This window comes from Apodemus sylvaticus, chromosome 14 (assembly GCF_947179515.1).
Source record: "Apodemus sylvaticus chromosome 14, mApoSyl1.1, whole genome shotgun sequence".
NCBI lineage: Eukaryota > Metazoa > Chordata > Mammalia > Rodentia > Muridae > Apodemus > Apodemus sylvaticus.
Genome location: NC_067485.1, coordinates 12,502,792 through 12,515,965, shown reverse-complemented (window position 1 = coordinate 12,515,965; position 13,174 = coordinate 12,502,792). Strand labels below are relative to the sequence as shown.

The following is a 13,174-nucleotide window of genomic DNA, read 5'->3' as shown; positions in this document are numbered from 1 at the left end:
GTGGCTCCTGTAGCAGCTCTGATGTGATCAGACCTATAAACATGGCAAGTACAGCCCTACCTGCAGTTTCCTGGATACCAAGCAGACATACAGGCTATGAGACAGGGAAGTTGAGAATGATATTGGGGAGGGCAAACTGACCATCAGCTCTAACAGCACCATGCTGAGCTGGAGGCTCCGCCCTTAACTTCATCTAGTTGAGGAGTTTATGGAACTGAAAGTGAAAGCCTAGCTGTGAGTCATGACAGCGCAGCCGCTAGTCAGCATGAGGGTATGCTCCTGGAGTTATTTTCATGACTCCTTGTCAGTGATCCTGAAAGTCCTGTTTTCATTTCACCAGGAAGTGGGTTGTCCTGGCTGTAGTCACAGTAGAAGCCAAAGACCTTCTAAGTCAAGGCCAGGGTTTGAGGTCTGTCCTGTCTGTATCGGAGGCGCAGCATTTGCCAGCGATAGTCGAGAGGATGCAGGATGGCTACTAACCAACAAGGCAGAGCCAAACCCTGACAAGGCTCCCTCAACACTTCCTCGTGCAAGCCAGAAGGAACTGTAGAATGGGGAGAGCCAAACAGCGAAGCTAGACTATCACTGCTCCAGGCCCTCCCTCTTTTGCTCCTCTCAGCCTACAGTGCCCCACAGCCAGCACCCTGATCATCTTCCATACCCTTTGTACTGGCTGGTTTTGTGTGTCAACTTGACACAGGCTGGAGTTATCACAGAGAAAGGAGTTTCAGTTGGGGAAGTGCCTCTGAGATCCAACTGTGAGGCATTTTCTCAATTAGTGATCAAGGGGGGAGGGGACCCTTGTGGGTGGTACCATCTCTGGGCTGGTGGTCTTGGGTTCTATAAGAGAGCAGTCTGAGCAAGCCAGGGGAAACAAGCCAGTAAGGAACATCTCTCCATGGCCTCTGCAGCAGCTCCTGCTTCCAACCCTGCTTGAGTTCTAGTCCTGACTTCCTTTTGTGATGAACAGCAATGTGGAATTGTAAGCTGAATAAACCTTTTCCTCCCCAACTTGCTTCTTGGTCCTGATGTTTGTGCAGGAATAGAAACCCTGACTAAGACACCCTTTATGCTTTGGATAGGCCTCACGGCTCTCTCACAGGCATTGCCCTGCTTCTGCTGTTGTCTCTGTTTCTATTGATTTGTCTACAATGACCGACTGATACCCCTGGCCTCCCAACCCTTTCATTTAAGTTCAGTTAGCAACAGTGGGGACTCCCCTACTATACCCTGACCCCCACAACAAGAAGGCCCAGCTCTGACCCCAGCTGCGAACCATTCTACTGTATCTATTAAAGTCATCTGTGTTTACCTTGCCTACCCAACTGTGGGTTCTCATGTTTCTTACACATCTTAGGAGCCTTGGTACCAGGTTCTGGGTTCTGATATGGAGTATGTAGCAGTTAATGTTTGCTAAACGGTAGAGGTCTCCCTCAGGCTCAACAGTCCGGGGGTTTTTGAAATGGCAAGAAAGCAACCTGCTTCTGCGGCACGTGCTCCCAGCACTCTTCCAGAGTGTCGATGGCAGTCCATCTTCCCAATGGTCATCACCAACTCTCCATCAATGTGCTACTTCCCTTCTCCTCTCTCCAGCTCCCACTGGCTAAACTCAGCCTAAGGCCAAAGCTGCCTTGCCTCATAAGCAAGCAGCCCAACCCAAATTCAGAGTTTTGGGTTTCCAGAGTCATCAGCATGTTACCAGGCAGACCTAGGTTCAAACTCAACCCGTTTTCCCAACTGATTTATGGAAGATTTCTACTTTTCTGAGTCTAAGGATTGGGTCGGTTTTGTTGTTGTTGTTTTATTATTGTGTATACAATGTGGGGGGAGGGAGTTATATACCACAGTGAACATGTGGAGGTCAGAGGACTCTGTAGATTGAACCTAGGTCATTAGACTTGAGCAGCAAGTACTTTACCTGCTGAACCATCTTGTTGGCCCAGTTTGAATTTTTCCATGTATAAACCATGTAATTTCTCTGTAGGATTGCTTTAGACCCGTAAACATGATAGACATCAGCCTTGCTGCAGGTTTACTGGATACAAACTAGCCATACAGGCGGTAAAACATGATGCCGGGGCGGGCACAACAGCCATCACCCCCACATGCACTGCCCAGGCAGCGGCTACAGTTTCTCAGCTGTTTGCTTAGAAACAGTTTCTCAAACTGATGTTCAGTTTGCCCTCCCCAACATCATTCTCAACTTCCCTGTCTCACAGCCTGTATGTCTGCTTGGTATCCAGGAAACTGCAGGTAGGGCTGTACTTGCCATGTTTATAGGTCTGATCACATCAGAGCTGCTACAGGAGCCACCTCTGCTCGCCTGTGCCCTGAAAGCACATATGGAACAGGATGTGAAAAGTCCAGCTTATGACGAGTGCTGCCAGACTCCCTGGGCCTACTTCTGAGTGACCCAATGTTTATCTTTGTCTTAGTTTGAGACTGGGTCTTTCTACACAGTCCTGGCTATCCTAGAACTCACCATGGAGGTCAGACTGGCCTTGAACTTATAAGACCCACCTGCCTCTGCCTCCCCAGGGCTGGGATTAAAGATGTGTGCCAATGTGCTCAGACTTTTATCTTTTTAAGTAGACTCAAGATGTCTACTTCCAGGTTGGGTTCCCCAGAATTAGACCTAATCATATACTGTATTTTGGAAGGTTCCAAATAGTGCTGTGGTTAGGGTAGTGAAAGTGAGATAGAATGCTGACTTAAGAGTCTCTCAGAGCCGGGCCAGTGCCAACTCTGCACTTACATGGACCCAAGAGTATGGGCCCATACCTAGTTATGAGGGAATCTGGATGTGAGTTAGCAGGAGACAGTCAAGACCGGACACATATTTAAGCTGTTATGGGCACTATGGTAATCCAACCCTACAAGAGAACCCTGAGAATACGGTAGAATGTGCCTCAGTTGTTCTGAGACATGAAGAAAATGGGTTACTTCTATACTCCAACTTCTCTTTTCATTGGCTAAGGGCTGCAGCAGAGCACTAGTTCTTGGCCCTTCTAGTTTCTGCCAATGTAAGTCAAGGGACACCTTCTTGCACAGGTACAATCAATCCCTTTCAGTAGGGTCTATAGAAGGGTAAGAGCCCAGGGGAACGGGACCAGGCGCAACTTCTGACAGAAGGCTCTTGTAAGGATAAAAGGAAGGAATGCGACTGTGATGTCAGACAAAAGTCTCTCCTTCCCCTGGTTTATAGCAATAGTAAGTCCATGGGGCATTAGCATTCTCCACGAGCTAGCCGTCTTTCAGAACTACCCAGAGGCCCCAGGAGAGCTACGTGTGTAGGACCCGGGCCTCCTGTGGCTCATGGGTCTCGTGGGTAGATGCCCAGTGTGCTCACTCCTTAGAGATATGTCTCTTCTTGTGGCTGTAGGCCATCTCTCTGGCCCTTTCACCCCCCACTGCAGTACTTATGACATACAACAGTACAGTAATATTAGTAAGAGTTGCTGCCACTAACTCACTGCTGCCACTACACATTTGCAAACGTTGAGTCTTCATAAACATTGTGTCAATCCTTAAAACATGAAGAATTTTTTTCTTATTTTTCAGAAGTAAACCAAGTCCCAGAGAGTTTAACCTATATCAGAAGTAGGGCACAGACCTAGGTTGATCTGACATGATCTTCACATAACTCTTAACTCTTTGTCTAATGCACCTCCCATCAGACTATAGCAAGGAGAAAGATTACTGTGGTGTTTTCAATATGCTTGGCCCAGGAAGTGGCACTATTAGGTGTGTCCTTGTTGGAGAAGGTGTGGCCTTATTGGAGGAAGCATGTCACTGTGGGGATGGGCTTTGAGACTCTTCCTCCTAGCCACCTGGAGGACAATCTGCTCCTGGCTACCTTTGGATGGAGATGTAAAACTCAGATCCTCTAGCATCATGCTTGCCTGGACACTGTCATGCTTTCTGCCATGATGATAATGGGCTGAAGCTCTGAACCTGTAAACCAGCCCCAATTAAATGTCCTTAATAAGAGTTGCCTTGGTCACGGTGTTTGTTCACAGCAATGGGAACCCTTGTATATCCAACTGGATATACAAGCAGCCCCCACTGAAGGCAGCTTGAGTCCCATGTAGGCTGAGAATTCCTGGCTTAGCTAATCCACACCTTTAGCCAATGGCCCACATTCTCTACAGCCTGCTCAATTTTAAGCTAATCTCCTTTTAGAAGCAGCTCCTTCCCTTGACCTCATATATAGAAATACAAACTATACCATTTATAGAGCGCTCCCTCCTAAATGAGCACATAATGAGATATAAGTGAATTATACTGATGGGATATATCTGGTACACTCTCCCTTAGAAGGAAAAACAAAGCAACACTGATGTAAAAAGTACAATATTTTCCTTAGAAATGAAGAGTACATAACTGTGGCCTCACTGCCATGGACACAGAAGCTTTTACTTATTCTTCTTGATCTGTTTCCTTATCTGAAAGTTGGTTATAACAAGTCTCTATGAGATCAAATGATAATACATATATTGGCTGGACGATAGTGACTGATCAAAAGTTAAGAAATATCATATGTGTGATACTGGTCAGCATCAACATCATCTGAGAACAAGTCACCTGTGGTGGAAACAGGGATTTTCCAATTTCACTATAAAACAGAAGCGTTTGTGTGCTAAGTGCCTCAAGGTCTGTACAGGGTCTTCCAATCCAGCTCACTGAATTTCCCAGTGTGGTACACATCTCGGTTTCATTTAAAAATAAAAGACAGCTTTAGAGATGACAAATCACAAGTTGGGCATCTGAGTTATAAGTTAATTTATCCTGTCTAGGATCCTGCACTGGTCAACACCTACCTCCTACAAGTCTGTTTCATTGAGTTATCCATCAGCTGGGGCCAAAGCTAGCTCTTCGGCAGCCTTGTCTGACTGTCCTCTTGGGTAAGTACTTCTGCGATCTGAGTCTCTCGCTCTGGTGGCCCCTGAGGTGGCACCAAGGGTGACCCACATCTCTATCCTGCACAGGAACAGACAGCATTGCAGAGGTTGGCTACGCTCTAGCACTACCGACAACACGGAAACTGCTGCTGCCATGACCTCTGGACACTACGCAACCTCTGGCTGCCATGTGACCTCTGGCAGCTAAACAAACAATTGTGGTTTAAATAGATCACTGTGCCTGGTACTCCCACTGATAAATCTATTTTGAAGAAAAAAATGCAAAGACACTAATACAACAGTGTTCACTTAAAAATTCCAGGGGAGAAATGGCAAGGCACACTTCTGTAAGGTCATAAGTCCTAGCTGAAAAGTCTTAACTGGGTGAGCAGGTCACTGAATGAAAGGGATAACAGTTAGTAGTGAGATTAAATACATTTGGCACAGCTAGAGTGATGTTGGGTTCAATCAGTGTTCAGAATTGTGCAGTGTAATTTGAATGAATGTGACTAGTATGTCAAAAGTTAGCAATGAAATTCATTCAGGAACACATAGTTTATGAGTGAAAAACTACCTCTTCAACTGAAATATCCCCACCCCAAAACTTACAAAAGAAATAAAAAGAAACACTTCCATCTATGGAAGTAAGATTTCATACAAAGATAAATATATTTAAATTTTAACTATAAGCAAATTCAAACAGAATACTATTCACAGTTGTCTGAATAGATCTTATAAAACATAAACCAGGATGCTGAATGGGTGCTGGTGATGAAAACAACAGGGTCAGAACTCTCACAACAAACTAGAGACCACTAGAATTAATGAACTCAACCAACCCAACAATAAGCATTCTGGTCAACCTCCTGTCTCAAGAAATTCAAGATTTTCTCCTCCTTCCTCTGCCTGATTTGGTTCGTGACTGGAAAGTAAATTGGTCTTTAAAGTCCACTAAGCAATTTGTAGCTTCTGAAACAGGAACAAAAGACTTGATGGGAGACTCATTTAAGTTGAGCTGTGAGAGGGAACTCTGCATCTCTCTGCTGCAGCCAGCCTCTTCTACCTCTGGTGAGGGCATCCTAGACAGAAAGGAAAATAAATAAGATTCATAAGTAGGTAGATAGATAGATAGATAGATAGATAGATAGATAGATAGATATTCACTATATATTGTGAATTCAAGTGAGATATATATATAGTGTGTATGTACTATGGATACTGGGAATTTTGCCTGGGTATTCTAGAATTGTAGTCAGTGCTCTTAACCACTGAGCCATCTCTCCAGCTCCCAGCCTTTATTTAAAAAAAAAAAGTTCTCAGGGCTGGTGAGATGGCTCAGCGGTTAAGAGCACCGATTGTTCTTCCAAAGGTCCTGAGTTCAAATCCCAGCAACCACATCGTGGCTCATAACCATCCATAATATCTGACACCCTCTTATGGAATGTCTGAAGACAGCTACAGTATACTTACATATAATAAATAAATAAATCTTAAAAAACAACAAAAACCAAGTTCTCACTATGTAGACCCAGCTGGTCATGAATTCAGAGATCAATTAATCTGCCTCATGTGTACTAGGATTAAATTCAATATTAACCAGCTAAGCACCAAGTATGCGCTATTATATACTATAGTGGGGGCTTAAAATTATATCCGTACAAATAATGTCTGCCATAAGTACTACCATTCTGCTTTTACAGATGAGGATACTGAGTAAAATCATGGAACAGAGACATGGGGAGACCATGGATTCAGATCCAAATTCCCAAACTGCTTAAATTCTGCTAGAATTTGGGTTGTGATGGAAGAGAAAAGAGAAAGAAGTAACATATAGCTAAACATCAATACATCTATCCAACCAATTCTTAGTCCAGATAAAGCAGGCACACTAAATTAAAAAACTGCATTACTTCCACAGTGGTTTCTACTTTAGCAGTTGGACTGTCATTCTACACAAAGAGTACATCAGCAGGCTCACACTTGCCAGAGCTGTGACAGCAACTTACCCAAAGGTTCTTGCTTCTGGATACTTGGGTTTTTTCTCTACACCTGGAGAGATAATAAAAGTACCAACATTAGCAGTCATAGCTTCTGGTCATAGTCTGGAGCTTTTCGTCAGGTCTATTCAAGAAGCTCAGCCTCCAATCCTCAGCCCATGGAATGTGAGCATTAGCATCCAACAGGCTCAGCTGCAGGTGAGCACTTATCAGTGAATCATTTCTGACTAAATCAACATCAGATCTAGACTCATGCAATAGAGCTGCCAGGAGAAATCTGCCACCTAAGAGATTCACAACCTGGTGATCTAGAAGAAGCGGGATGTAGGTCTTTTTAAAAGTCATTGCAAGACCAAACAGATTTGTTTGGTGGTAATAAACTATTATAACTAGACAATAAGCCGAAAGTTACTGTTCCATTTGCATCTGGTAAATGTTAACACCAGCGACTAATAGGAACAACAGGAGCTATGGCATCTAATGTCCATCAACAGGCAGGGAGTGTGTCTAGGTGTTCTCTAGATACAATCCTTGCCATCTCTAAAGTTATGACTGCTAATGCTCCTTGCAAATCTACTAATATTCCCTAATACTTGAGGCACACAAAAAGGAATTTTAGAATTCTAATTATAGAATTACTTCCTACAGTTACTTAGGAGTATGAATTGGGACAATGAGCTAAAGGTAACATATGATTTACAAACTTTCAGAAGAGGCAGAAATGTCTCTTGACTGTTCCTTTAAAAGATGTTTTCTGGCATGTGTTAGTTTTTGCAATTTTGGAACCACTCCCCAGATTAACAGGCACTCCTGATTCTAAATTTTATAAAGCATTGTATTAAACACATGAAAAGTAAGACAGGGTATCTCTCCATTTGGCCTTGAAAAGAGATTAGATCTCAAAGGCTGGCTGATTGGCTCCAAAAATTCCCTCATATATCCCCAACAATGAGTTGAAGGTCAGCAGTTGCTATCTTCACTGGACGGCCTAGGCAGAAACCCTGAAAACTGGTCTTGGAGTCTTCACCTGTGGTCCTATGCTCAGACTGCTCCAAGAGACTGAGGAGTCGGCCTTGACTATGGCCTTTTTCCTGTGATAGAGAAAAACAGACAGAAGGATTACTTCATGGAAAGATTTAAAACACAACTGACTTAGCCCAGATCAAAAATTTCCCAGAAGAATGTGGTGGCACAGCTGGGACTAGCTTAGTCTTTTGCTTTATAATAAATGAGAGTAGATGAGAAAAACAGCAAACTGTAGTGAGGAGAATAAAGCACCGTATCAGGAACACGACTTCCCAGGAGCAGTGGTGCATACCTTTGACCATAGTATTCAGCATGCAGAAGGAGGTACATCTCTGAGTTCAAAGACAGCCTGGCCTACATAGGAAGTTCCAGGCCAGTCAAGGCTACACAGGGAGACCCTATAAGAAAGGAAAGAAAGAAAGAAGGAAAAAAGAAATAGAAAGAAAGAAACTCAAGGATGGTTTCAGCATCAAATCAAATCAATTCGCAGATTACATTAAAGAGCCTCTGGGCTGGAGGGAGGGACCGTCAGTGGTCAAGAGCAACTTCCAACACCCACATGGTGGCTCACAACTGCCTGTAATTCCAGTTCCAGGGGATCTCAGGCCTCTAGGTTCTGACCTCCGAGGGCACTGCATTCATGTGCGTGTACCCTCACACGGACACATACACACAACTAAAATTAATAAAAGAAAATATTAAAAAAAGAATAGCTTCTGCTCTATGTTAAATTTGAAGAGATTTTTTTAAAAAGCAAAAACAAAAACAAACTAACAAAAAAATCAGTTTCCAGGCCACTTCTACAGGCAGCAATGTCAAGATAAATACACTGGTGGCTTAATGTAGCGCACTGGCCGTTCCTCCACAGGCCCAGGTTCAAGTCCAGCACCTACACTGTTACTCACAAGTGTCTGGAACTCCAGTTTCAGGGGGTCTGAGGTCCTCTTTCAAACTCCATGGACACTAAGTACACATGTGGTATACAGAGAGACGAACATATGTGCAAAATAATCATACACATAAAAAAATTAAATATAAAAAGAATTTTTAAAAAGATAAATAAATTGGCTCTTCAGTGTAAGTAAGCACTCACCTATAAAATTCAACTCTAAAATCACCTCATTCAGAGGCTAAAGAGCCCTGGTTCTCAAATGACTACAAGCACTTGCTTCTTCTCTTCCAGAGGTTTGGTTCCCTACCCTCACATGGTAGCTTACAGCCTTCTGTAACCCAGTCCTCGGGAATTCAACACGCGCTTCTGACCTCTGTGGCACTAGGCACACAAATGGTACATAGACAGGCAGGCAAACCAATATACTTATATATATAATTTAAAACATCTGGCTCACAGAGATGTAACTTCCTTTTGGCATGGTGGAGAACGGACAGTTAGTCTCTGCCCTGTGTAAGTGGTTAGTACACTAACAGCTCTTGCACACACTGTTACTGCTTTATCTTGGTCAATAAACCAAGACTCGCTCTTCCTCATCTCTCATCACAAGGCCCAGAAAGCACTTAGTTCCATTTTCCCACAGACCAGGAGTTTTTAAAACCTAGACACAGAAGGGATTCCCAGTTATTTCACAAATGTTCCTACAGTGGGAACATGGATTCCCTACACTTTCTGAAAAGCAATTAGATGTAAAATTTCAAAAGATGTTGGAATGTTAACTTATACTTCAGGAAGTAACTGGTAGTTCCAGATAAATGGTATCTCCCACCCCTGGTTTTTAAATTATTGTTATTCTGTTCTGTTTTTTATTGTTTTACAGGGTTATTGTTGTAGCTTCTGTTCTTAAGATAGGGTACACTACATAGATCGTGGTCTAAAACTCTCTATGCACCCAGGACTGGCCCTTAAACTCTCACACCTGCTGAGTGCTGGGATTACAGGAACTTGCCTATGACAGGCTTTAGACTGTTTTAAACTGTCTTTAAATGTAGAAGGACTTGGAAAAATACTAAATGTTTAATAATAAGATAATGGTTAAGTGCCCATCTATATGATACAAACATTAATAATAATGTTTTTGGGAGGGGTGCGAAGCAGGTAATAGAGGTGGAGGTGGGTTTAGAATTACCTAAGTAGGCCAGGACAGCCTCGATCTTGGGAGCCTCATTAGTGGTGGGATCACAGACATGTCCAAGCACACCAGCTAACAGTAATGCCTCAGGTGTCACAACAAACTAGAGATTTGCCCTCTCCTGCAGGGCTTCCCTCCACATGGGGCCTCTTCTCACCTGAGAACCCTTTACATGACCTTGGGTATATAGGTATATAAAAATCTATAAAACAGCCAGATGGTGGTGGCGCACACCTTTAATCCCAGGACTTCAGAGGCAGAGGCAGGAGGATTTCTGAGTTCGAGGCCAGCCTGGTCTACAGAGTGAGTTCCAGGACAGCCAGGGCTACACAGAGAGACCCTGTCTTAAAAAAACAAAACAAAACCAAACCAAAACAAAACAAACCAAAACAAAAAATCAATAAAACATATCAAATGTTTATTGATAAAAAAAATCATAATAAAGATTATTTTAAAACAATTATTTGAAATATATATAATTTTACCATTTACTAAAGGAAAAGATAAATGTACGTAACAATGAAATAGATATGTTTGTGGTACGATTTAGTTTTTATTGTTTTGGTTTTTGAGATAGGGTTTCCTGTCACCCAAGTTGACTTTGAACTTATTATATAGCTGAGAATGACTCTGAGCTTTCAATCCTCCTGCCTCTATCTCCCAAGTGCTAGAATTGTAAGAATGTGTAACTATGCTCAGTATTTGGTGCAAGGTCTTCATTCATACTAGGCAATCATTCTACCTGAGAAGCAAAACCTCCAGTCCATACTTGTTTATTTTTACATAAGAATTAAATTCAACCTAAATATTTGACAGTACAAAAAGCAAGGCATCTTTCTCAGAGTTGACTGATACTTTGACTTTATTATCATCAATGTTAAGAACACTCCTTCACATAAATATATATTTCAAGTTGGCAGGTATATGTTTAGGACCATTTCAGAAATTGCTGGAAATTTCTGTCTTAATCCCAAGCCAAAATCCACTACTAAGTTTTTAGACAACTCACATCAGCAACTCAAATAGCAATTTTTAAAGTCAAACATTCTCACAGAATACAACTAAAAAGATAAACTAATTTGGGGCTAGAATGTCATAAAAGTGACTGCTGTGCAAAACAAAGACCTGAGTTTGGATCCCAAGGCAAATGTGAAGAGGCTGGCACGATCCCAAGCAGCTATGGCCCTAGCATGAGGGTGGGAACACATAAAGGCAGACTCCCTGAGCTAACTGGCTAGCTAGTCTAGCCCAGGAACACCAGCTTCGGTGAGAGACTGTCTCAAACATAAGTCGGGCATCTGACATATGCATGGGTACTTGGATGGTAAGATAATATTAAAAGTTTTGCTTTCCATAATTAAACCATTAAGCTTTTATAAGAGCAGAAAACTTTGTATGTACTACAGGATCATAGAAATAAATGATATAGTCTTGGATCTGAGAGGAGTTTCAGGCAGTATCCTTCTACAAAAGCCCCAAGTCCACTGAGAGACCCTGTCTCAAAATAGGTAGATAAATCTGAAGAATAACAACACACAAGTCTAACCTCTGATCTCCATATATAATGCACACACACACACACACACACACACACCCCTCACCTTCACAAGCATAAACAAGATAAATAGGAAAGAAGGGAGGAGAGAGGGAAAGGAGAAAAGAAAGCCAGACCAGAACTGTACTTTCCCTCCAACAGTACACACATACCTTCGACTTCCTCAGGCGCTGCTGCTGTCTCTCCTCCACAGGGGCACACACCCTTGGTCTCCTCATCCCTTCAGTCCCATCTTCTCTGTCAACCTTTGCAAGCTGAAGACAGGCCTCTACATGACACTGATAGTCCCCAAGTGGAACCAGGGACTTACATAGATAACACTTCTCCTTCCTGGGTGATCAGAAGAGGGGGAGGGGAAGAAGCAATTTTAAGACTTGCTTTTGCCTCTAGGCTCTTGGAATATTTCAGATTGTCTTTTTACATCTCAAAAATGTCTACAGAGGAGACTTGTCAAGCAGCGCAGATTCTCAGTGGGATCACCAATCCTAAGGACTAAGTGATTAGCAGTTTTCCCTGGCTGTTTCTTTGTACCCTGCCGTTACAGCAGTGGGATGGTAATGAAATCAGCTCTTCTAACCATCTCAAACAATGCTGATTGCTCCTCAGACATGAAACAGTCTGTCAAACTCTGCTGAAATTAAGTGTAATCATTTTTTCAAAGAGAAGTTAAAATTTTGACAGAAAAGGGAGCACTGAAAGTATGAAATCAATAATGACAGTTTACCATCGTGGATGAATTTGTTTGATTAGTAAGTCAAGTCTGTCTATATGCTAACTTCTATAACACTATCGCCTGATACATCAACTAGGAAGTTACTAAAACATGTGGCTCTGTCAGAAGCTTCTGCACATTACAGTTAGTTTCATCTTTTTATAATAAAATCATTTGGAGAGAGAAAAAAAGCCTGTTCTTGATGTATCAATGAACCCAGAACTGTGGAAGCTGGTGAAGAATGTTTATTAACTACTTTCTCTGTAGTCAGTACCTTTCAACATAATTTCTAAATTAATTCTTCAGCCCCATTAGGAAAGAATTATTCTCCCCAAGGTCTTTACAGCTGATTAATATCAGAACTCACAGCTGATAAGTTCATCTTAAACTTTCTGAAACATGTTATCTTAAACTTCCTTTTCTATTACTATTCAGTAACTATGGCAAGAAATTAGCTCTATGGAAGATTTTCTCTAAAGGACAATAAAATAATAGAAATAACATCTCAAACTACTCGAATGCCTGCAAGAATGCAAGTAAAACTCTACCTTATGAGGAAAATTAGATTAGTATATCTTTAAAATTCATCAATTAATGCAAAAAGCATTATTAATTCTTACTATTAGATTAGTACAAAAGTAATTTTGTTTTCTGCACTGTTGAAATTTGTCATTTGATACTGGAATACATTCTTAAATAAATGAGGCTATGCTATACATCATTTTAATGCACATTTTTCCCATTATGTATTTTTGACTAATGACATAGTTGCTGTTTATATTTACTTGATAATACAGAAATGATGTGACACAAAAGCAACTTTGAGTAGTGTTCTTATTTGGCAAACCAGGTGGTAAAACAGCTCAGGCAACAGCAACATCCGCAGCTGCTGACAATGA

General features: G+C 41.9%; 1 protein-coding gene across 6 annotated transcripts in view; it reads right to left on the bottom strand.

The window, feature by feature from the left end:
- Positions 1-5,551: 5,551 nt before the first annotated feature.
- Uimc1 (ubiquitin interaction motif containing 1) overlaps positions 5,552-13,174 on the bottom strand; it is a 69,299-nt gene continuing 61,676 nt past the window's right edge. For 4 of the 6 annotated variants that reach the window (XM_052156472.1, XM_052156471.1, XM_052156476.1 and 1 more), the window contains 4 exons: positions 11,716-11,893; positions 7,926-7,989; positions 6,908-6,950; positions 5,552-5,980 (listed from right to left, as the gene is read on the bottom strand). In XM_052156472.1, coding sequence (XP_052012432.1) covers positions 5,782-5,980; positions 6,908-6,950; positions 7,926-7,989; positions 11,716-11,893 — 484 coding nt within the window. In that variant the 3' untranslated portion in view covers positions 5,552-5,781. Of the gene's footprint in view, positions 5,981-6,907; positions 6,951-7,925; positions 7,990-11,714; positions 11,894-13,174 lie in introns of those variants that run through there. The other 2 variants (XM_052156474.1, XM_052156475.1) reach the window with 2 other exon arrangements.